We start from the raw sequence: 25,513 nt of genomic DNA, 5'->3' as shown, positions 1-25,513 counted from the left end.
AGCGTTGTTAATCTATAACTCTGAATAATTATTTGAAATCTACCTAACATTTTGACTTGCCAGCCTATATTTTAATAGCTTTTCTGAAGAATTCTTGTCAGATTTCTGGCAGTTAACTGATAATATAAGCATATCAAAATGCTTCTTTTGATCTTTGAATTTCTTCTGCTCCTGGAATACCGATCTGTTTCTGTATGTATATTAATATACATCACATTAGAAGTATGATAGTCACAGCTCCATTTATTTTATAAGTGTTTGATTTGTTTCCTGAAAAGCTACTAACTAACTGGCAGGTGTTGCTGACAAAGTCCATCATTTGCTCCATGTCATTCTTAAGTAGTTTCAGATGTTTTGAGAACATCCTTCTCAGAGGGATGCTAATAGATGAAACAACCTCTAAAGAAAGTGTCAGTTAGCACCTGCATGGCCCCTTTTCTTTCTGAAGACCTTACAGTTCTTGGTTTTGAAGATCTGTGATGAAGTTGTGGTGTGGGGTGAGGCATCCTCTCTTCTACACTTACTTGCTGGAAAGAGTGAGTATAAGTAAGTACATTAGTGTTGGACATGAGCAATGATTGCATCTTATCTCCATATAAATCCTGATTACTTTTAAGGAGTCTGGAGTTTAAAAAGCCTAATATCTAACCTGACTGTTTAAAAAACAACCGACCAAACCCATAGCAATCTATTTCACTTTTTTGTTGTCTTAGGATATGAAATATTGTATTTGGGGCAGAATGTGTTCCTTTGGAAAAGCAAGGCAGTGCCCTGACATGCTAAATTTCCATGCACGCTTTTAGCTCTTGTTCACCCCCAGGGTAGGTCTAAACCAAAGGATCAGTGTATATTGGTGAATATGTAGGTAATAAGCTATGATAAAGTTTGTTTTCCTGCTCTCAAGGTGTTGTTTTGTATCCAGATATACTTCCTTAAATACAGTTTGAGTTTAAAAAGGAAAATTAAAGCACTAATAATATTTAAAGACAGTAAAAGTGTAATCACTACACATACTATGACTGGTGTAGTATCAGAAAAGCAGACCTGTTTTCACGTAATAATTAATTCAGCAATGATAATTTTGTAGTGTTTTGTTTGTGAAAGAGTAAAAATCAGTGAATTATGCATTATATTCCTCTGAAGAGGATTTATTGATTGTTAAATAGTCTCTCTTTTTACGAAGTAATATTGAGAAAATTGTAATAAAGCATTTTACATAAGTGCTGCTTAATTAATAATGAATGCGTTTCAAAAAATCAAAATTTAATAAGCTAATAAATTATTAAGCCACGCTGGAATGTTTAATTATCAGATATCCTAAGTCCATACTGTCATGGACGGTGGAGTTGCCGTACCCTTACTCCTTTTCTGTTCCCTTTGAATGCGCTTCTTTAAACAAGCAGACCTTTGCACTCTCTGCTTTCATGGTGCCTTTTATTTTTCCACTTGTGTGCAGCGTTCTGTGTGCTCATGGACCGGGCTTGCTTGCTGCAGTGCTTTCTGTCAGGAGCCGTGATCAATGGTTAATATCTGCTGTTGATCAGTCTCGTTCTAACAGTACACAAACAGCAAGGGGCAAGATGAAAAATAATTTTAATCAAAGAAACGTTCTTTGGGAAACATAACATTGCAGGATTTTGTGGTCTTGTGTTTTTTTGTTGTTGTGTTGTTTGTGTTTTTTTTTCTTAATACTGGTAAATAACATTGTAAGTAGGGAGGAAAGTAGCTGACAAAAGTACTCTCTTTGACCTCAGTAGCATGCAAGCATTTAAAATTAGTTTCTAAGGGTTAAATACATAAATATATATTGAAAATGGGGTAAAACTTCATCAAAAGCAGGTTCTTCGAAACTAACCCAACATCGTGCTACGTGATTTTCTAGCCATAAATTCAGCAGGCAGCCTTTTTAGGCCTGTACAAAAACATTTAGTGTAGTGCTAGGTGGAAGATTGCAGTTAACTGGGAAATGAGGGCACAAAATGTAAGGGATGGTGAACAATTTAATAATGAGCTGAAAACAAACACTGCTGTGCTCCGAACAATGAGATTGCAAGGAGACTATTGGAATTCCTCAATGGTTGTACTTGAATCTACCCGTAGTCAATATTTTTCATTAACAAAGCTGGCATCACAAGTAGTACTTCTCCTAAGGACACCGAGGAGTGGCACAAGAGAAGGCAGTAGTGTTGACTGAAGACAGGACTGGATGTGCAGAATACCAGAATTACAAGAATACTGAAACTGATGGAAATGGTCAGAAATGTGATGGCCCGTAACCAAGTTTCATGTGCAGGGGCATGGGGACAGAACAATTTATTCTGTTTGTTGCGAACCTTTTATTTTAAAATGACTGGGAAGGATGCCAGTGTGCCAACAGATCAATTGATGAAGCAAATGCAGCCGTAAATATCTTGTCAGATACACCTAGCAGTAGAGACATAGTATTGCCATTCAGTAGGCTACTGTGTGGGACCTCTTCTTTTATGCTCTGTAATATCTTCTTGGTTGTATTCCAAAAAAATTGCTTAAACTAGAATGAGTGCAGAGAGAGAGAGAGATTTTGAGGAGAAGGTAGGGTTTAGCCTTTGTTATTGAGATAAAAAGACTGATGCTCACTTAGGTTTTAAAACCTGCACTGTACTTTCATAGATATAAAGAACGTGGGGAGAAAACCACATTAATTCCCCTTAAATACCTAGGAATTTGTTGGAAAGGATTAGATGTCTTTACTCCCTGTGGGTGCTGGAGGATTGGATTCAGTATTGTAGAGGCTCAATTTTAATGTGCGGTTCTGATTTGTGGTTTATGCATACAAAATCATTTTCAGGAAATTCTAGTATTTCTTTCTGTTCTGCTGGAAATGTATGCCCTGACCCCATCATCAGGGCTTATGACTGTGTCCACACTGGAGAGCCCTTAAAAGCCACCTCCTTTGTAAGGAGCACTTTTAAATTGCTTTATGTTCCTTTGATCTGTCTTCCCAGAACTGGCGAAGCAGTTACCTAATTTTGAGCTGGACTCAAAGCAGCGTCTTCACATTTTAACAGCTTGGTGTTCTTTTTAATGACCCGTGCCATGTCTACCTTTTTTCTAGCTCTCTATCAACCCTAGTATTCGACTAAATCCTCACAATCGTGGCTGTGCTGTAGCAGTCAGTAGGCAGCTCATGTGCAGTGCATTATAAATTATTACAAATCACTCTTTCAAGTCATGTTTAATATTTCAGATGGGTTAGAATTGTTACGTGTTTTGAAAATGTGGTCTCAGCAATGCAAAGGGGAATGTTTTCTCCATATATTGGCCCCTTTTAACCCACTGATGACGAGGTGATGGTAGCCTATCTGTGGATGTGCTTTTGATGCCCGAAGAGGTGCGCATGCTTTTCTGACTATGAATATCCAGGAGATATCTGTGATGAAACTGCTTCAATATGCACATTCGTGGTGTTAAGATAATAATGACTCCTATGCTTCAGGTGGTGGTTTATTTTACAAAACAACAGTCAGCAATTCCAGTTTTCACATTTATGTGTTTTATATAGTGTTACCTTAAATGTCCCTGTTTGACTTTTCAGTTCACAGAAAGAAAATTGTATACATTTTACAGGAACTATACTCAGCTTCTTTTTAATCCTGACTCAGAAAAGCATCGGATGTTAGCCAGCTAAGAGAAGGAGAGGCAGTGAGATGTTCTCAGTAAGTAGAAATAGCATTTGTTCTTTTCTCTCCCCGTAGTGGAGGAGAGATCCACTGCTGACGTTGCGAGGCTCCTACCGATCGCAGCGTTGTGCTGTGTGTGACCTCCCTGCTGGCAAGTTCACTCCTGTGGTTTTTAGAGGAAACGTGTGTGATGTCTCACGCTTGAGGAGAGACTGCTTGGTCACCTGCCAAGGAGGTTAACACTCCTTCCTGTGTGCTAAGAAACTTCTGGAAGCATTTCCTTACATGAAAGATAACGGCTTTCACAGAAGGCAGAATTAACTACAGTAATTCGTTGTTAGCTCTGTGTTAGTCTAAGATTTGGGCTTTATCAATGCCTCTTGGAAAGTATTACATTATCTACGTTTATTGGAAAGGTAAATTTAAAAAAAAAAATAAAATCCATTAAGAACTCTGTATATTTCCTGCGCTGGTAGATATCGTGTGGGGAACAAAAACATCTGCTAAATTCTTTTTTTATTTTGAGTACCGGAATATTTGCACAGCTGTATTTTTATGATAGTGCTTTATATATGCTAGCTTGGTTGGCCTATGTGCTACCTACTACCAGAGCCAGCTAGTGGAGATAGGTAATGCTATTTAAACCTTCCCAAAAATAATGCCAAGGTAGTGATTGTTCTACATGTTGCAGTACTACTGAACTGCTTAGGACAGTAGGACAGGAGGAAGCTTGTGTGTTTGGGGGGCTGAAACCTGGTCCAGAAGGTCTTCAGATGTTAACACGGCTTCACAGAGTTGCAGGGATCTCTCTTTACCTGTACTTCATGTGCCCCTGTTAGCTTCGGTCACATCAGATATCCCGTTGGTAATACAGCCATCATTAATGTCAGGATTAACCTACGACATGAATTAAAGCACCAATGTTACTAGTACAGAGCCTGCTTTTTCATTATTTCTTCACTTAGGTGACCGTATCTGTTGGGTTGGCCTGGGCCAGATGCCCATTCAGCTTCTCTCCTCGACAGGACGGTGGGAGAAACTAGTTTGAAAAAGCTCCTTTAGATGGATGAGAAAATAAACATATCCATCATATCATAGGCCTAGAAAAGTAGCTAGATAAGAGTTCACTGGAAATTTTCCACTAAAACTTGTTCCTGGAAGTAGACTCAATGAAAATACCAGACTATATTTATATATATATATACGTATTTATTTTTTTTCTGAATGAACTTGTGGTTTTGGGGATAACTTCTTCAATGCCAGGGATAATCTGAATTCTGATAAATTCATTAATTCTAAGATGTTTCTCCAGCTGCTCTTTTTTCTACTGAAATATTCAAGAAAGGAAACTCTGACTGCTTCACTGTTAAGCTTGGGGTCCAGAACCTTTCTTCAGTCATTGCTTGACAGCAGAGCAAAAATAGCTTATTTCATTATCTGTCTACCAAAACCTATTATACCCCATCACAGTTAGTATAAGTGGCTGAAATTTTGAAATAAAAATATTTCTTCTGATCAGACAATCTTATGCTGAAGCTAGATGTCATCATTTCTGGAGCTGTACTGTAGTTTGCATACAGAGCTGACTGTTTGGACTAGAAATAATTTTAGTAAAATATGGAGGAATTTTAATAATCAGCACTAGAATAGTAAACTTTGGCTATCAAGAACTGAGTCTTCTGTCTTTGATATTTTCACATAGTATAACAATCATTTTAGAGGGACTCGCAATGTTAAGACACCACAGACTGGCCCAAAGTGCTTCATGATGCTCTGCAATCTGGAGGCCGATCAGGTGTGTCTGCTGAGTGAAAGGCAGCAAGCTTCAAGCTTGATAGACAAGGATTTAATAAAAATGAAGCAATTGGGCTACTAAACGCTTTTCAGATTAAGCATACTTTTTCCTCCTTGCACCTAGTAAAACCTAAATTAAATCTGCCTTCAACCCACATCTATTATATATTTATAAACTTAATCAGTAATCAGTTGAAGGTGAGGAATTTTTCCTTTGCCATTAATAAGGACAGCATTACTTTCTAGTAGGTGAAAGAAACACGGCAACATTTATGGTATTACTAAAGAAAAAGAGCAGCAGTCAGAAGTAAGGGTAAGAATAAAATCATTGCAACTAAGTAATGTAAAAGGACGTTGTCCTTACATTGGTGTTGTCTGTGATGATGTTTTAATAAATAGTCTTAAATCATTTGGAAGAAAGAGTATCTTTCATGTTTCAGAATGAAAGGATTTATTAAAGATTAATTTCCTAAGGAGGGGGATTTGTTGGTAGCTAAGCATGCAACAGAATAATATAGTAGTAACTTGTGGAAAAATGGTAACAGCAGAAATAAAATAAGAGTACAGAGAACAAAACTCTAATAATAAAAATGTACATTTCCTTAGTTTTATGTATTTTCTTTTATCTTTCACCCTTCTTATCAGCTGAATTCATTCTAAAAGCACGGTATGTTTGTAAATCTTCCAATAAGTATCCATCAACAAGAGAAAATCAAGTGTTTTTCTTTCACATGTATGCGTGGACATCAAGTAGGAAATACTGAAAATAAAACAAATGTATTATCCTCTGTGATGGGGAATAGCAACTATATTTCTTCCAAGACTAATATTCTCTCAAGTTATTTAGTGTTGTCTTCCCCAGTCTAATTCCCAACCACAGCATGATACACTGCAATTTTAGCTTTTTTTTTCTTTTTTTTTCTTTTTAATGAGTTTTCCAAATCTTCTTATATTTACCTGTAAAGTATGGTGGTAATAATGAGAAGTTTCCTTATCCCTAACTCATTCTGCAACGATTCACTAAGTCATTTTGAACGTGTTCTGCATGGATTAGTAGCTGTGCAGACATCGTGCACTTCTGCAGTTGTACGTCATGGTTGTACCTTGGTGTGTGTCTTGTGTTAAAAGAACCTTATGCTTCCCAAACACCCCCCAAAAAAAAGAGTTAGTTACTCACTACCTGCTGCACTTGCTGTGAATGCTGTTGAAGAGCTCAGTAGCTGTGCTGTTGTCTCTGGCAGCAGAAGTTTGCATTTTGAGGCAGGTTTGTGGTGTGAGTTTTGGCAGACTTTTCATGTAGAGCTTTCACTGAAGAGCAAGGGTCAATGACAACAAGCTGTAGAAGCATGGAGAGGGTATTTTGTCTGAGCTTGTTCATGATTTGTCTTCCCTGGTTTGTATTTTAAAATAAATAAATGCATCAGGAAGAAAAATCACATATATTTTAGGCACACTTGGTGAAATCCACTGTGCCCACATGAAGCTCAACTCATCCATTTTTATTAGACAAAGACCGAAACAGTAACATGTGAAATCTGCCCTTCCCATCTTTCTGGCTGCTATACTACGTATGGAAGTATTGCAAGAGATTGGAATATGTTAATTTGCAGGTCATTCATAAGCAAAACAACCCGAAGACATGACTTCTATTGATCTGTGTGTCAATCTGTGTAATTTGTGGTTAATTGATATTTTAACTTGTCAGTATGTGAAATTGGCAAAAGCTAGTATTTGGGGAAATCTTAAGAGAGCAAAGCTGTGAGACAGCACACTCTTTTCTCTTTAGGAAAGGTGAGGTAGCAGGGGGTGGGGATGTTAAGAACATGATCACCCAAGCTTTTCTAGCTCTAGATGTTTTGCTTTAAGAAGTTATTACTCCAGCTATTACTGCTCCTCAACTGAAATTCACTGCTGAGGGTGGGTTCAGAAAAACTCAGTAGGCTTGGTATTGAAGTGGAAGCATCAAAATATCCTATCTAGCATTTCAGCTATGTGGGAAAGCCTCCAAGCAAGGGGCAGTAGAAAATCAAGGCTGGTTATACCTTAATTTGCTACAGCTTCTTACTGGTTACCTGATTGTATCTTCGGTTTTTGAAAGGCTTCCTCAATGTCTTGAGAAATAGAACCAAACTGTTTTCTTTGGGATCCACCCTGTTATTGGTCACAGGAGAATTTCTACGTTATTTCTTCTGAAAACCTAGGAAGTCCAACGTGTTAGGTATTTTAAGTGAGTGTTACAAGACGAGCTGTCCCATCCGTTCATCCTGCATACAATGGATCAAAACTCACGTACACTTCTCTGTTTAAAAATGTAAGAAGCAGTCACTTTTTTTTCTGTATGTTTTACTCATTCAGACGAGTAGGTTTTCTCTGTCTCTGAATCATTCCATGTTATTTTCCTTCCTCTTGTTTTAATAATTGTAGTTGGTCTTCATGTTTAGTTATATTCTTCATCTGATACCTGTCTGTCTTGCTGCAACCATATCTAATGGTTTTATTTCAGTTTGTACAGGGTATGTCTGGAGATTAAACTGTTGAGAAACTGACAGTATGGTAGAGTTTTCTGTCTTACTGAACCAGGTCTTACACACACTCCTACAGCAGGTTACATATCTGATAGCAAATAGAAAAACAAACTTAAAAATCAGGAGTTACCGTTTGTTTATTTGTTTGTTTTAATATTTATTGTAGGTTTCCACAGCCTAGAGCTGCTGATGTTTTTTTTTTTGTTACATTTTTTTTAAGTGCTGTGATGCAACATTAAATATATCTAAACAATATAACCATTTGGTTTAGTAAACTTAAATACATTTCTCATGTTTTTCCTTACCCAGGGAAATTACCGCTTTATGAAGCTTTTACTGGCTCGTCGAGGGAACTGGATGCAGAAGGACTTGGAGGATATGACACCATTACATTTAACTACACGTCACAAAAGCCCAAAATGTTTAGCTTTATTGTTAAAACACATGGCACCTGGTGAAGTGGATACCCAGGACAAAAACAAGGTAAAAATACTATTTAAAGACAACACTTGTAGCAGCTTTAGAAATTATGAAACAGTTTGAGTGAAAAATTATTGCAGTACTTTACCAAAATTTTTCTGACTATGTGAAATAGTGGCTAACATGGGTACTATAGTGATCACTGTTAGAAATATTAACGTTTTCCTGATGATAATATGTAGAAGTTCTTTGTACTTAGTTCACTGACAGTCATGTTGAGAGCACTTAGACTCATACTCGGTGAGTTTTAGGGTCTAGGTCTTTCTGTAACAGCCTGATCCTTGTTTGAATGTGGGTAACATAGGCTTATCTTGCTTTTTTTCTTGAAAAAACTCTACCTGTGAAATGGAGATTCATCTGCCTTCATTACCTGTCTGGAAATCCAAAGGAATTCCACTCCTGAACAGTGATGTTGTTGTTTATACACTATACATAGTGCAAATATTGTCATGAGTTTCCTGATGTCCCTTTGCAAAGTCAAGTCACGCTCTACTCCATCAGTAGAGTTACCAGCCTGCTTTAGAAACACACTGACTTCTGAGATGCTCAGGAAGAATCTACTGATGCTTGTTTAAAAGGACTATTATTAAAATGACCAGCCAAAACAGGTCATGGATCTCAGAAATGATAAAGTTCTTAAACAACTGATTGATTATTACTCTTTTTACAGAGATGATTGCTAACCTGCAGAGAGAGATTACTCTTTTTACAGAGATGATTGCTAACCTGCAGTAATGGCACACTAACTCATTATAAAAGAAGGAATAGGTTTTTAGCATTAAATAACTTGATTTTTGTGTTGATGTAGTTCTTATGGTTGAGTGCTTAGCAATCTATGATTTAAAACTTCTGTGAAACAGTTGCCTCTGTTAGCATGAGTGGAAGGATACAAGGAGGCATAGAACACATTGGTTTTGAATGAAACAGATTCATCCCTCTCGTTGGCATGTTTGATGCATGTTCTCTTTGAGAGATGATCATATTGTCTTTACTAGAGAGATTTCTAGTAATTCTTGTTGCTGATTTATTAGTCTGAGAATGTGTGATTCAAATATCATGCACTCAAGCAGCTTACATATCCTAAAATCTGAAAGAGGCTTCTTTGGAAGAGTTCAGAGATGCAAATGTTGCCTGAGCCCAAATTTTTCCTCAGTGTTATGGAAACAAAAAGTTAGATGCTGTGAATGTAGACAGCAAATAGAAAACAAAGGGAAAAAAAAAAAGGAACTACCATTGACAAGGTAGGCATGGATACAGCTGTTAGAGATGATAGAGGCTTTTTAAGCATTCAGAAGAAATGTGTCCTCCATACAATATGTAAGTGATCTTGGAACTTATGCAAAGACTCTTCCTACCAGGCCCTCGTCTACCACTTATTCAAATGTCAGTGCCCTGACCAAGTGTACTTGGATCACCTCTTGTTCAGCATACCAGTTTGGCAAGACCAGCCTCAGTGGACATCATCATTCATATCTCATGTAATACATTTTAGTTTTATCACAAGAGGACGTAGGAAGTGAAGAGGACTGGACTTTCTAGTGGTGTTACTATTTAAACTCTGAAATCCTATTGTGAAGGAAGCGGGATAAGACATCTGCAAGGCCGGTTTCCAAAAAACGAATCTCCTGACCCCTCCAGACAATGGAGTTGAACCAGCCTGTGCCCTAGCAATCAGCTGTTTGCCTTCCAGGATATTCTAACGTGTATCATGGAAACCCTGGCTATAATTACAGCAGTCGTTCTGGAGAGGCCGTGCTGACTTCCTGACCGCATTAATTAATTAACAAAGGTATCTGGAGACCAGCCAAAACCGCTTAGGAACCGTGCCTTTTGTTCAGCAGATTTCCAAAGCAGTGTTAAAGCGTTGCCAGATTTTCCACTAAATGTACAGCACTTTTATTCCAGTTTCTGTCATGAGTAGTCACAGTAGCAGTGATGGAATTCAGGCTGATGAAAGGCACTCTTGGGGATAGAGACCAACAAGTTTGACCCCGTTGGGTACATCGCTTATTCATTTCCCTTACTGCAACTCTGTGCATCGAGATTGTCAAATATAATTCCTGAACATGAGAGAACGAGTGTCTTTTATTTAAATGTAGGCAATTGGCTGAAAAGCAGGTTGTGAGTGAGAGAAGTCTGTAAAGAAAGACTGCTTTGGTCTCTTGGTAATCAAAAGTCTCTGTGTTCATAGCGTGTGTCAGTTTCTAGGGATACTGATCAGCTCCATTTAAGAAATAATGTATGTTCACTTTTCACAGGTTTCTACTGCTAAAAAGTTTTCAGTTCAAATCCTGACAGGCTATGATGGTTTGAGCATGTTTTACGGTGCTAGGCTGTGTGTAATTGGATGCAGCGTAAGTTTTCAGACCTTTTCTTGCAGCCCCTCCAGTTATGCGTCAGAACGAGCTCTTCTTCTGTGAACTACCAAGCCGACAGAAAGGTTGCAGTATCCTACTGTTACCATGGCACAAAGCTAACAGCTTAAAGCAACAAACACAAAGAATAGGCTCCTTTTTGCCTTCCTCCTTTACAGAGACGTTAAGAATAGGCTACTGAACTCATACATTCAGTCACATTATTCAAGGGTGCCAATCCAGGGTATCGCACTCCTAGACACAAACGTCCTGCAGCAGTTATTTCTCTCCGTTTGCAAGTCAAAGTGCCACGTAATATTTTGCTAGGATGAGGGCAAGGGAAGAGGGATGGAGAAATAAAATTCATTCTGCTTCTTACAACCCTCTGCTACGTGTCAGTTGGGAGAGGTGTCTGATCAATAAATTACTTGTTAATATCCTAGCATTTCACCGTTAAAAAAAAACAAACAAACAAACATTGTTTTGCTCATGTAATTATGAACATTGATAATACCTGTAAAAAGCCACTGGCAGCCAGGTATTAGCAGTAGGACCATGGATGACTTTTTTGATGTTTTATTGGACTGCCATTGGTCAAAATACATTAGATTCAGTAATACTCAATGTATAGATTTCTGAGTGATCAAGGACAATGTCAAAACCTTTGCTCAAGATGAATCCAAGTCCAGTGTCGATATTTAGTGCTAATCATTTGATAACCCTCCATCTCTGGTGTCCAGACATTTAGGAATTGAACTCAGCTCAGAATTCAGAGGTATCTGGGGCAGGTTTATGGTTTATTCATGTTGTGCACAAGAACTTAATGAATTGTAGGATTTATACGGAATGAACAGACAGCGTTGTTCTAAGCAGTCTTACCTACCTGAAGCACTTCCATGACTGCACTCAACATGGAACATCCCCCAAAAGTGTAACTTCAGAACATCCATTCTTTGGGTTGTAAGTAACTGTACTTTAGTAATATTTGTTGATCATTAGTAAAACAGATCATCAGGATACACAGACCAGATTGTAGAGATAAAGACATTTCTTTTAGCCCTTTCAACCTCAAATACTCTTTCATTCTGTGAAAATACAATTAAATCATATTTCATGTTCTAACAAACTTGAATATTCATCTTATTTTTCACCATGTTTGTAAAACTTGTGAATATTGTGTTCCAGCAAACTGCATTGCATTGGAGTGCCTACTACAATAACCCAGAGCACGTGAAACTTCTCATAAAACATGACTCAAATATTGGAATCCCTGATATTGAAGGAAAAATCCCACTTCACTGGGCAGCTAATAACAAAGACCCTAGCGCGATTCACACAGTGAAATGTATTCTGGTAAGAAAATCTATTACGGCTTTTTGCTATTCATTACTTAATGTGATAAAAACACTTTTGCTTTCTTGAAATTTTTTTATTCGAGTCCACTAGCTCTTTGAAAATTGAATCATTTGCTTTTTCTAATATCGATAATTTTTTAAGAAGTCATCTTAGATCTGTTTGCTGTATTGATGGGAGTTTCTTCCGAATTCTGTAGGTGAATATCTTTGTTCTAAATCATGGTCTATGTATATTCTTTTAATTAGCTTGATGTGTTTAACTGTTCATTTTGTGGGGGAGGGAGGGAGGAAGGGACTGCAAGTTCTCCTGGTTAAAATGTCCAAGTCATATTACTCGTCTGAGTTACATCTCACCCAGTGAATTCTCTGTTGTGTGTCTTGTCTTCATTATTTGAAAGTTTATTGCTAGTTAAATGTAGTGGAATATCAAATCTTGTCTGTTGTGTAGAACTCTAGGAAACAGTTGGTCATTCATCAGTCAGCCCTTGATCAGTTTATTGAGGGACTTTCCAAATACTTCTTCTGTGCAGATTAAATAATCTGTCCTTGATAGCAGATTTTCTAGTTTCATTTCCTATACTGCTATAATAAGTACATTGAAATCATGTCCTTAGCTTGATATCCACCTCTATTTTTGTTCTTTGTAAAATCTCTGAATTCACCAGCATGGAAAGATACAGAAGTCTCAGTTAAATTTTCCTCTCATACTACAACAATCTCCCTATACCTCTGTCTTTCAAATAACTTTCATAACTAGACACGCACTGGTTGTAAGCTAACTATAATGACTTCTGTATCTGTTTCAACCTGCCTGAAAGCAGATACAGACTGCTGGATTGAAATTTAGACTTTTCCAAACCTTAGATAGTCAAGATAAATGTCTTCAGGAGTTGCAGTGGATTGGCCCCAGCCAAAACAACATCCACAGAGCCACTTGCTCACTCCCCTCCTGTGAAATGGGGAGAAAATAGGAGGAAGGCAAGACGACTCACGGATCCAGGTGATGCCAGTTTAGTAGGGAAATCAAAAGCTACATGCTCAAGCAAAGCCTAAAAAGGGATTTACTCACTATTCTCCATCAGCAGGTAGAAGTCAGTCGCTTCCTAGAAAGTAGTTCTTCACCATGCTTAACAGTTGCTTGGGAAGACAAAATATAACCGTGAAATCTCCCCCTTCCTTCTTCTTTCCCTGAGCCTTTTTTGCTGAGCATGATGTTATATGGTAAGGAATTGGGGTCAGCTGTGCCAGCTGTGTCCCCTCCCAACCTCTTGCTCACCCCCAGCTTCCTCACTGAGAGAAGACAGTGAGCGGGGCAGGGTAGAGTGTGAAAGAAAAAGCCTTGTCACTGTGCAAGCACTGGTAAGTAACAGCCATACATTGGTGTTTTATCAACACTATTTGAGTTGCTAATACAAAGCCTAGCACCATACCTAAGCACCTAAGGAAGCTAGCTGGATCCCACCCAGGCATGCTACGAAAGTTCAAAAATATTTATCAACTTTCTCAAGGTGTTCTCAGAGATTCTTTTTAGGTAATCAAGAGTCCTGACCATGCTAAAGTGTTTATTTTTTTATTTCTTTCCCCCTTTGACAGCTAAAAGAGCATATTCTTGTTTCTCTCTAGTCTTTTTCTGTGCATCAGCTGAATTGTTTCTATTCCACCTGTATAAGCTAATTGATGGGAGTGGTATATTACAAGTTAAAATGAAGTAGTAATTAGCTTACAGGATATCCTGTGAAAGTTGATGATTCAGAAGCATTGTTAGTAGGTAATCTATCTGTAGATTGAGTTTGGTGTTAAGTATAAATACTTTTTTTTTTTTTTGGTGAGGTCTCCAAGTCTAATCCTTTAATATGGTCTTGTCATCTCTCCAAACAGGTCCGGTTTTCTTACTTACCTTTACAGATACCTACATAGCAGTGTTAAGTCAACACAGTTAAAGCAGAGCTCACAATCCTCCCTGACTTTCTCAGTTATTTTTCATCATATTACCCAGCTCCAGATCTATTGCCCAAGCATTACCTTTGGTTCTCATTCCTCCTGCAGTCTTCACATCCAGGTTAACTCTGAAGTCTCTCAAATTCTTCTTGTATGTTTCTAATACATACAAACACACAGCTCAATTTCTGTCACCTTGTGTCTTAAATTCACAGAATACTTACATAATGGCATTTCTAAATTCACTAGGACAGTCTTGTAGTAATAGTAGTGCAAAAGGCCTGTGGCAATGCTATTGTTGCTCTCCATTTTTTGTCACATCCAACACAAACTAGCTATCTTTGCTTTCATCATAGAGTGCTGTAAGCTGTAAACTCTGTGCTGTTGCTCAAATAGCAGTTGGATATTGATGTCTCCTGCTGGTCAACCTGCGTTGGCAGTCTTAGTTGGTTGACCAAGTTATAAAAAAAAAATAGCGTTGCTGTTGTTTCTGTCACGTTATCTTTAACATCGTGGAAGAATTCCACAGAAAAAATATTTTTCTCTCATGTCCTACCCAGAGTTGTGTAGCACTGCTTTACAAAACCTTGACAAAAATTAAGCTGCTGGTTTTATTGAAGCCACAGTCTATGACACTGAAAAATACTGTCTTGATTTTCTGTGCTCTGCCATCTGTGTGCATCCATTTGTTGTCACCTGGTTTTAAATTCCTGGTAAGGAATGTCGTTCTGTTTCATATTTGTACAGTAGTTGCATCATCAGGATCGTAAAAATAAACGATGATGAAAAGAGCTCAACTGAATGCTGAAAAAGTAAGTTTAGTTTGCATGGGTGGCAGTTATGCACAATTGGCTACGCCTAATATTGAAATCTGTGACATACAGTGAAAATGGAGCCGATGACATGTTTAGGAATGAAACATGCAAAGTAGGGAGAAACTGTAATCTGGAGATCCTCTCATGGTCAACTTCCTTTTCCACCTTTCCAGATTCAGCAGTGCTTGGTTACATGAAAAACCTTGGGAAGATTTAAGGAGAAAAGAACAGAGTAAGGTGCCATTAATATGGTGGAAGCAACTGCTTAGTGCTCTGTCTCTGTTTTATCTCTCTTCTCTTTGTTTATTCTTCATGGTAAGAGACGTGACATTTATTTGTACAACACTTGCCTTTGTTGCCTACATTCCGTTGTTCTAATTGCTGCAGAAAGAATGTGTAGCTTCAGTTTCTTCTGTGCATTGTGCTTAAGATATTAATGTAACGTGACAGCTTAATTATGGCTAGTTTTACAGATAAAGCTCTTATAATGCAGAGAAATTATGCTCTTGAATGCGAGCACAAACAGGCCTACAAAATTTTTGTTCAAGTGGCCAAAAAGGTCAAAAAAACAGGGGTACTTTTAGGCTAGAATGTAAATAGTGACTCTGTCAATAAAAGATTTCTTATCATTTTGGAAGAGTGATGCTGTGGAGTACAGGGTATGTTCTGTGAAACACCTGTGGCTTTGAGCCAGGGGTTTTAGGAGTCTTTCATTTAATGTGTCCTTGTACTTTTTGGAAGGTTCAAAAATTAGCTTTCTAGATTACATCAATAAATTATAGGTAAAGAAAATATATTATTTTTTTTCCCCGTTTTGTTCATACAGAGGTTTTCCTCTGGTGCAGTTAGAGCTGTGCATGTCTTCATTCATTTTTAGTCATTCTCAAAGACTGCTTCGTATTTTCCTGCAGTGGGCTCTATACTCCCCCTGCTGAGCAGTTTGAATAGAGAGAAAATCAGCATAGTAGCAGCTTTCTCTTGAGCAGTATTACAGCTAGGGAAGAGCACAAGACTTCACTTTTCACTGTAATGGCTCAGATAAATGCTTTTGAACGCTTATTAGAATAGTGCTATTCATGCTTGGATTACTGTGGTTTGTGCATACAACAACTTTAACTTTTATTTTGTTTTTAGTTAGAGATTCACATTTATCTACTTCTTATGTTTTTAATAGAAAATCTGTTATTGTGCTAGTGGCTAGATATGGTAATGAACTGCAATATGTTTCAAGTATATAAATTTTTGGTCTCCCAAAACATGGCTAATGCTACTGATTTTAAAAATGACATCCAATTTTTTAGATATGTGACATGGAGAACATAAATAGTGGCTACATGCAGTGTAGAAAGTTCGTAAATGTTTAACTTCAAAAAAATTAAATATTAGGAAGCTGACATTTTCTGAAAGTAAGACAGCAAGATACAAAGAATCAAGGTTTTGTAAATTAGGTTGCTACTGCAGTATTAATGTAGCCAGATTGCATTTAAGAAATGTAACTAACTCCAAATGTATTTATTGTTTAATCTAATAAATAGAACATATAGAAGGTATAGACTTGGTAGATTAATATTGGGGTAGAAACCATATCCTGACTTTTTGCCACTTGATTTATCATTCTCAGTGTTAGGTGTTGATTTTCTATGCAATACTGTATTTCAAATAATGCAAGTGATTTTGTTACATATTTGTGTACTTCATAAAGTCTATAGGAAGAGTTGCAATTAATTTAATGAGAAAAGGATCAAGAACTTGCTTTGCTTCATTAACAAGCTGCACTGATCACAGTCTCTCCCTCCTGTTTCATAAGTATATAGTGGGGCATGGTGTGGCACGGTATTTTCAGGATGATCATTTTTCTTGGTTATCATGGTTTGAGACCCACTCTACTGTTGGAAGTCATTATGGTTTAAAAATCTCAGGACTGTGTTCCTTTTCTCTTTTGCACAGAATTCACACGACTTCGGTGAGTTGTTTTGAATCACTGCAGATAAAACAGCAGACTTGCTCCCAATAGTTTATTTAATCTTTTGTTTTGACATATTACTTCTGCTCTAGATGCTTGGTGTCCTGCATCCTGAATTTCTATTGTTTGGTTTACTGTTTTCTTTAGAGCTACTTTTTTTTTTTCCTTTTTTTCCTGGAAAACAAGACTTACAGCTAATATTTCATGGGGCTTTATCATATTCTCCAATTGTAGATCTCTGTAGTGCTGAAATGATGTTCATTTGTACCTGTTATTTGCCTGAGAAAGAAAGTCAGGAAGAACAATCTGTTTAGAAAAGAGCTAATGAGAAAAAATCATCGTAATATGAAACGATATACATACAGGCCTTACGTGAAAGTAATCTAGTATATTTTTAAAGAAAATATGATGAAGTCCTATGTTATATGATGATATGACTGATAACGATACTTTTAAAGATTTTGTATGCTCAAAATTAAGGTTGTTACAAGTAGATACATTCATTAGAAGTACTATCCCTTATTTCTATCCTGTTAGCTAGAGACCTTGACATCTCTGGTGGATAGTCATGTAATTTTAAAATACTAGAAATGTAGTAGTAATGAAAACTGTAAGTTTAACTTGTGCAAAAAGGGGACTGTCCTAGGAGAAAAATATGTAGAATATTTCAAAATACCTCAACTTAGAAAATCAAGTAAGAAGATCCAGTTATTTCCATAAGAGCCTGAGGATTGTCTTTTAAGTATCTATGTAAGGAGTCATTTGCACAGATTGACAATACCACAGGGTATGTACTGAAAATCGGATCTTGTACAATAATTATGTATGTATTTAAATAAAATTCCAGAAGAAATACTTGAAAATAGTTTGTGCTATAAAAAAAACTATTTGGTTGGGGAACTATATTCTACTGAACAAGGATGACTTATCTCTATTGTAAGACTCAAAAATATCTGTTAAGAGTGTATGTTTTTTCTCTTCATCTTAAGTATTTTTTTAATTATTTTTTTAAAGGAAGCTGCACCTACAGAATCTCTGCTCAACTGGCAAGACTATGAAGGACGAACTCCCCTTCATTTTGCTGTTGCTGATGGGAATGTGGCAGTTGTTGATGTTCTGACCTCATATGAAGGCTGCAATGTGACATCTTATGACAACTTGTTTCGAACTCCTCTTCACTGGGCAGCCTTACTTGGTAAGCTGGACATTGCTGGTTGTTTAGTTATTAATTGATTATGGTGTTTAATCTTTGTATCTGTTTTTTTATTTAATTCCAGCATTGCATTATGCTAACTAATCTCTTAGAACAATAATATTTGGTTTCTGCTAGACCATTATTAGCAGTTTGTGTGTAGAATGTTGGTTTTCTTTAGCTGCCTATTCTCCAAAGCATTGTAAAATGCATTCTTTCAACAGGCTATATATATTCATGATTTAGTAACAATTAGAGTGTGTGAGATGTTCTTGCGTGTTCATGGGTAAAAAACTGTTTTGTTAGGAAACTGGGACTGAAAAAAAAATGGTACTCTAGAGCAGGACCTCCAAAGAGGTATGTGTACACCCCAGGCTGTACCTAAGACGCTGCACTGAGGTGCATGAAAAAAAAACATCAGAACTTCTATTTATACTTTTTTTTTTTCAGATAAAAAAATAGAAAAATCAAACCTTCCTAATTTTTTGTATGAATTGACACTGACACCCTTACTTAGTCTGTGTGTCAGACAATTGTGTACAATTTGCAAGGTGCCCTGAGAGAAGTGTTGGCTCTCCACAATGCAGAGGGGTTGATGTGGTGTCCTCACCTGTTCATTTGCTTTCAGCATATCGTGATGCATTGCAGTTTGCATGTACCCAGTTAAGTAGTTTTACAGGTTATAACATCTAGTTTTTACTGAACTACCACTCATAAAATAAACAAGTGACTTTAAAAGATACCTGTAAAGTAACTGTGGGTAATACTGACAATGCCAATACAAGCAAACGTAAAGAAAATGGCAGAGTTGATGGTTCTCTTATTCATGGGACTCTCCATCAGCCACTTTTTGAGGTAAAAACAATGACAATCTAATTAAATCTGACAATAAGTTGTCAAAAAAATTACTAGTTATCAATAAGACTATAATATCAATAAGACTTATCAAAGGCTATAAAGTTATCAATAAGACTATAACAGATAATATTTTGGGGGTAATAATACCCCCCAAAATTACCAGTTATCAATAAGACTATTTGACATATGGATTGACATCCACTATAGTTAACAATGCACCTTGCCCTAGGTGCCTTGAGAAATTAACTAATGGTCATGCGAAGCCATCATGATTAGCAAGGTGTTTAAAAGCTAAGCATCAAGAACATGAAAGCAAACCTCTATGTTGTTTTTTTTTTCAAGTGTTTCAAGTCATGTGATAAACAATCCAGTACTTTCCAAAATTTCACTAAACTAAATGATGAATTTTCGGCATCCTCTTTTGTTGTTTGTTGCTTAATAGCGAAAAACAAGCTGCATACCATTGGGGAAACACTTGTTCTGCCTGCAGTGGCAAAAATGGGTAAAATAGTGTGTGCAAAACAATATGGCAGCAAACTAAAGTGCATTCCTTCGTCAGCAAATACTGTTGGAAGAAATATAGAAAACATTGCTGAAGATCTGCAGAAACAGATCCTAGAGCAAATTATGCAGTGTGGGAGGTTTGTGGTACAACCGAATGAAATTACAGATATTTCTAACTGTCTCAGCTTAAGGTATTTGCTAGGTTATTCTTCAATAATGAAGTAGACAAAGAACTACTTTGTGAGCCACTAGAGGGAAGATATACAAGAGAAGATATATTCTAAATGGTAAATGACTTGATAAAAGCAGAGTTTATGGAAAAACTGTGGAACCAGTGACAGGGTGGCTTTTTTGACTGGAATTTAAAAAATGAATTCCAGGGTGAAGTTGCAGAGCTAGCATCGCATGTGATATTCATTCACAGTATCGTTCATAGACAAGCTATTGCAGCAAAGAAGTTGAGGCCAGAAGCACACAAAGTGCTGCAGGATTAATCATCCATGTGATTAATTTTATAAAAACAAGACCTTTAAATAGTGGAATCCTTTACAGTACTTTGTAATGAGTTGGGGAGTGACTGTGAAGATCTTTTGTTCAGTGGCTTTCTCATGGCAAAGTGCTTAAAAGACTTGTCAGACTATGATTTGTCAACATCAAATAACCCATTTCTTGAGCCTAATGACATATCATTCTGGCTTCGTTTCAGCCTCTCCTCCTCCAATGAGGCATTAAAAATCTTGACTGGTGAAAGAATCAGTGGATAAGATCATCAGTTTCTGTAAAAATTCTAAGGATATTAAACTTACAAGAGCTTTTGACTATCTACTGATTTTTGCTGAGGCTGTATGTTCATTCACCTTACGGAGTCCTTGATTCTGGGGATTGTTTTCTTTCTTTGCAGTATGGTTCAACTACTCAAAGACAATTTCTGTTGCACTTTGAAATGCTGGTGTCTAATGTGTGTATTGACTATGAAATTACAGGCATAATAATATTGTTCCAGCCCCTTTACCATCTCATTGGCCCTCTGGTGAACCCATTCCAGTTTACGAGCATATTTCCTGTATTTGAAAGCTGAAGAATTGATGCAGGTCTGTAGGTGTGTTGTAACAAGTGCTGAGTAAGCAGGGATAATCTCTTGCCTCTGGGTGTGCTCCTGTTAATGCAACCCAGAATGCTGTTACCCTTCTTTGCTACCAGGACAATGCTGCTTGCTTACATCCAACTTGCTGTCTGCCAGATCCTTTTCTGCAGAGTTGCTTACCTGATGCAAAGTGCAGGGCTTTTCATTTGTCCTTGCTGAACTTAGGTAAGTAACATCTGCAGATCTCCCTCCTTTCACAGATCCAGTCCCTTTATCACCAAAGGCAATCTGACTGGTCAGGTATGACCTTCTTGGTCTATTCTCTAAGCAGCCAGTCCTGGGAGACCTTCTTGGGGAATACTGAGGACAGGAGGGCCTTGAGTACCTCCACCTCATCTCTGTCTGCTCTCACTAAATTGCCCACATTTTCCTTGTGCAGCCTCTTACCAGCAGTGTAGAGGCAGAAGCTCAACTCCATTTGAGTTTTGTGTTTCCTGACACCATCCCTATGTGCCCAAGCGATGTTTTAAAGCTTCTTCTTAGTAGCCTGTCACTTCTTCCACCTCCTGTATAGCCTTTTTGCATCTGATTTCTGTCACAGGTTCCATGCTTAGTCAAGTTAGTCTTCTAGTGTGTCTATTTCATTTCTTAAATATTGGCATGTACTATTCTAGAGCATGGAGGAAGCTGTCCTTAAATACTTAACAACATTCGTGAGCTCCTTTTCTCTTCACAGTTGCCTCCATGGCTTCCCAGCTACCAGCTTACTGTATAAACTGAAACATGCTTGCCTGAAGTCTGGGACACTACTGTCTTTCCTTGTTTCCCTCAGGATCTTGAACTCTGCAATTTCATGGTCACTACAGCTAAGGCTACTACTGAATGTCACATCCCTAGCCAGTTTTTGCTTCTTCATGAATAGCCCACCTATCAATGTGGTCCTCTGATTGGCCTGGAGAGAGCAGTACTGCTGTCTTCCTCCCAAAACTCCTTAATGTGGTGACACAGATACTTAACCAAATTCCTTCTGCAGGCAAGGACACCATCTTCTGCTGCCCCAGCCTTAGCCAGAAGGAGTGGACTCTCCCTGCAGGCCAAGACATTCTCTCTCTGGAAGGGATCTAGTTAGGGTCCTGTTAGGGTCTAGTCCTCTGTGTGCCAGGGGTAATAATTATGATTGCTTTGGGGGACCATGACCAGCATTGTGGAGCACTTGCACATGGCCATCGGCAGAATTTCCAGCCCTGCCTGCTCAGCCTTCTGTGCAGATTGCTGTGGAAACTACTGCTTACTAGGACATTAATTTTTAGATTTTCAGAGCTGAGGCCTAGGCCTGGCTGTTATAGAAGCCTCTCCCTAATATTAGTTGAATGGGTGCTTTACACCCACTAGTCAAGAGTCATCTGAAGTCTGATGGGTCAGAGAGTCCGACTGGCAAAGTGTCAGAGCACTCCTTGAACAGACGATGGGTCCTTAAACAGTGCTGGAGTTTGCTAGAAGCTTCTAGAATCTCTCTTTCCCCCTCAGAAGCAGACACCCTGAAGTTCCTAGACAATCTGGAATTGTACTCGAGCTTCTACTGTGTAAACGGTTTCTTTGTTACCTACTTCAGTTTGCAGCACACAAGCAAGTCATCCACAGCAAGCCCCAGCTCACAGCAGGCCCCATTTGCTGAGGGTCCATAGGGCCTTATATCATTGGCTGTATTATTATTTTTCTTCCTAGTTATACTGCTTTCTTGTTATGAAAAATAGAAAAAAAAAAAAAAAGATCAAGTTTGACTTGAGTTAGCAGGAAATCTTGCTCAATTCTACTAGTGTCCTCTTTAAGAGGCACTAAATGAGGTGGCCCTCATGAGAGAGGAAAGGTAATATTATTGCAAAGGCAAAAAATAATGGCAAAAATTACTCCAGCTCCTCCCCAAAACGTGATCAGTTAGGTTTTTTCTGTATTCTCTGCTGTTGCTGATTACTCAGGTAAAATTTATTTCTGTTCACATTACTTCCCTGAGACTCAGACGCTCTGTAAATTATGATGTTACATGTGTGAATTCTGTGCTCTTTGGTTTTACAGGTTACAAAACTGAATCTTTGCAAAATAGCTAAAAACCTGATTAAATATAAATAGTCTAAATACAGGAAAATGAGCCTCATAAAAAAACAGGCACAAAAATTATACAAGTTTGAAAATTGACCTCCTCGTTTCCATTCTGCTCAGTGGGGAAAGAAAAAGTAAATTGAATGCTTGATAAAAAAGGAAGACTCTTCCAACATCCTCACTCCCCTTTTAACAGACTTTAGCCCCGTGATCCTTTGGGACGCTACTGACAAAAAATGCCAAGGAAAGAATCAAGTTGCTTGGTGGAATGAGTTATTGCAACTCCAGTGAGAATATGCATGTAGTTTGTTTATGTTTGCTTGATTGCTTGTTTTTAAGTTCTCAGATTTGCATTTGCATTCAAGTTGGTATATTGAATTTCCACAGAGAAATTGTGAAACGTTTTAAGTGTCCTCAGATCAGTCCCCCAAAGAAAGAGTCATTATCACTTGTTTCTGTCCAAGAAGCAATATTTATCGTGTTTTGAAATCGATTGTGTTTTAAGAGAGAATTTTGTCTGTTGGAAAAAAAAATAAAAATGGATTGTCTAATCAATGTGGGATAAAGGGGGAAGACGTGCCAAGACCACCAGAGTGTTTGCGAACTCGATGAGGTGGCATATGCCCATGAGGAACTTCTTACTGGTAAATTATGATTAATTTTTAGGGTTCTTTTTTGAGTTAAATGCTAGATGTTTTATATAGATCTCAAAGAGTCTATGGTGTTATTAAATGGTCTTAATAGTAGGAGTTTCTTTTGTATTGCGGGGATGCATTGCAAATATTCTGTTAAAGGTGGTGGCTTGCTGGGTTGTGTGTACCTCATGGTATTGTTGTTCCTGTTATTTCTCAATTTGTGAAGGTACATGGAAGTCTCACACAAGTTGCATCTCTTCTAAATAAAAGTATTACAGTTCTCAACCTCAAGAATGAAGTTTCAGAGTTCACCTGGGAAAATCTAAAAATTAATGTTGTAGTAAGATGTATCTTTGCACCAGTTTATTTACCGATGCACCAAGTATAACTCTTTTTTTCAACCCCCCTCAAGTCTTTCTTCTCACAGATGATTTAGGTGGACCTCCTGTCCTCATTACAGAGTTCAGTTGCCATTTTTCTATTCATGTACTGAAAGTTTAGACAACTTTTTTCCAGTTTCTTTACTCCTGCGGTTTTCCTGCTGTGATTGCACTCAGAACCAACTTCTTTCAGTGCATCCGTTTAATAGTCCTGAGATGGGAAGATCATAAGAATGTTACGTCTCTTCTCTATAGTGTTTTTTTTTGGGTAGGAAGAGACAGAGGGTGTGGTGTTGTGTTTCCAGGTTCCTCTTCATTGCTGAAAGGAATGAAGGACTTTCCTGTACACCCTAAAGCTATTGGTTCCATGTCCTTCAGGAAAAAAAGAAAAAAAAAATCCCAAATGCCTATTCATCCTTTTTGACCCAAGCTGACCATTTTCTCTCATTTCTGATCCTTCTAGACATACAAGGTCTGAAAGTGCTATTCTGCAACAGAAAGCTTGTCTAGCCCTCCACCTCTTAGGTTTTGAAAAGCTGCGTACTACATCTGTTACACAGCTACATTCTCTCACCATCATTGTTTTGGTTAAGTAGCTTACTGCTAGTAGAAATCTTTACCTATTCTTTTCTTCATTTAGACCAACATAATTTATGTCAATTGTGCAAAAGTAACATAATGCAAATTTGACTGTTTTGCTCTCACACAAGATACTGGGAGACTACTCCTGTAAAGTCAGAGTATCTTTATTTATTTATTTATTTGCCTTACAGTATATTTATTAAAATATAAAATTATTAAGATATTCTGTGAGCTAAATATGCCTGCAGAAGAAAGCATATAAGAGAGGATCAGTTGATTTTAATGGTAATATACTATATTGGGTCTTTGTTTTTCTGTCTGTGAATATACACTTTTACTTGAAATTTTGTATGAATAAAACCTGAATGAAGAATCCGCGCTTGGATGATGGACAAATGGACATCATTATTAGTCTGTGCTGGCTTTTCTGCTTCTGACAGGCTGTCAGTCAAATGCAGCATCTCAGCTGAATCATCAGAAGCTTTTTCTGGACCTACTCACTTCATACATTATAATATTAATATTGCACTTTTCTGACCAGCTAATGCTGGTTTCTTTTTTTTAAATAAGTGCTCTAATGCTGTCTTTTGAAAGAAGTATAAAATCTTCTGGAGACACGTTCCTAGTCATTGGTCATTCTGATTTATAGGCGGCCCTCAGAAGTGAGGGTACAGAATGTGGAACTGGAATGCTCTTGGGAATAAGGTACATGGCAGGCTTAACAGTACAAATACGAAGTCTTATGATTCCCTCTTAGTGTTTAGACCATTGTGGCTACAAAACAAACATTATTTATTGAAGTGTGTTCTTTTTCTTCTAATTTTTTCTAATAGGGAAGTGTCTAACTTCAGGGTTTGGTAAATACTTGTTATTATTATGTTTTTCTCAGGTCATGCTCAGATTGTCCATCTATTACTAGAAAGAAATAAGTTTGGAACTATCCCATCTGATAGCCAAGGTGCAACTCCTCTACATTATGCGGCACAGAGCAACTTTGCTGTAAGTAGTGCATGCCCTAAATGTAAAGTAAGTGTATTTTGCTGAAATATTTACGGTGTAACAAAGCATTTGGGTTGTTTTTGAAGTCATATAAACAGCATCAGCACAAGCCTAATTCAGAGTTTTCCTAGTAATGATATGAACATGTTTAATTTCAAATTATTAAAAATAGATTTAAAAATTTACTTTACAAACAAAGCCCCTTGGTTTATATGCTTGCATCAGAGCACGTGATACTCACCTCGGTACTTCGATGGAAAGCAGAATGACACCTACTATTTTACAGTGCTTTTGCTTTT

At 37.5% G+C, this 25,513-nt stretch overlaps 1 protein-coding gene and 1 long non-coding RNA gene across 7 annotated transcripts in view; one reads left to right on the top strand and one right to left on the bottom strand.

The window, feature by feature from the left end:
- INVS (inversin) overlaps positions 1-25,513 on the top strand; it is an 89,481-nt gene that overhangs the window by 28,905 nt on the left and 35,063 nt on the right. For 2 of the 6 annotated variants that reach the window (XM_084510149.1, XM_084510150.1), the window contains exons 4-7: positions 8,288-8,461; positions 11,998-12,165; positions 17,898-18,078; positions 25,105-25,214. In XM_084510149.1, the coding sequence (XP_084366275.1) occupies positions 8,288-8,461; positions 11,998-12,165; positions 17,898-18,078; positions 25,105-25,214 (633 nt within the window). Of the gene's footprint in view, positions 1-408; positions 547-3,606; positions 3,696-8,287; positions 8,462-11,997; positions 12,166-13,433; positions 13,527-15,117; positions 15,236-17,897; positions 18,079-25,104; positions 25,215-25,513 lie in introns of those variants that run through there. The other 4 variants (XM_084510152.1, XM_084510151.1, XM_084510154.1 and 1 more) reach the window with 4 other exon arrangements.
- On the bottom strand, positions 4,390-13,392 carry LOC311432088. Its single transcript, XR_014689812.1, has 3 exons — positions 13,237-13,392; positions 6,634-6,789; positions 4,390-4,556 (listed from the first exon to the last, which is right to left on the bottom strand). It is a non-coding gene; the product is annotated as an uncharacterized lncRNA (long non-coding RNA).

The sequence above is a fragment of the Aythya ferina genome (genome assembly GCF_964211825.1).
Source record: "Aythya ferina genome assembly, chromosome: 2".
In the NCBI taxonomy this organism is placed as follows: Eukaryota; Metazoa; Chordata; class Aves; order Anseriformes; family Anatidae; genus Aythya; species Aythya ferina.
This window is presented reverse-complemented; position numbering and strand designations above follow the sequence as displayed.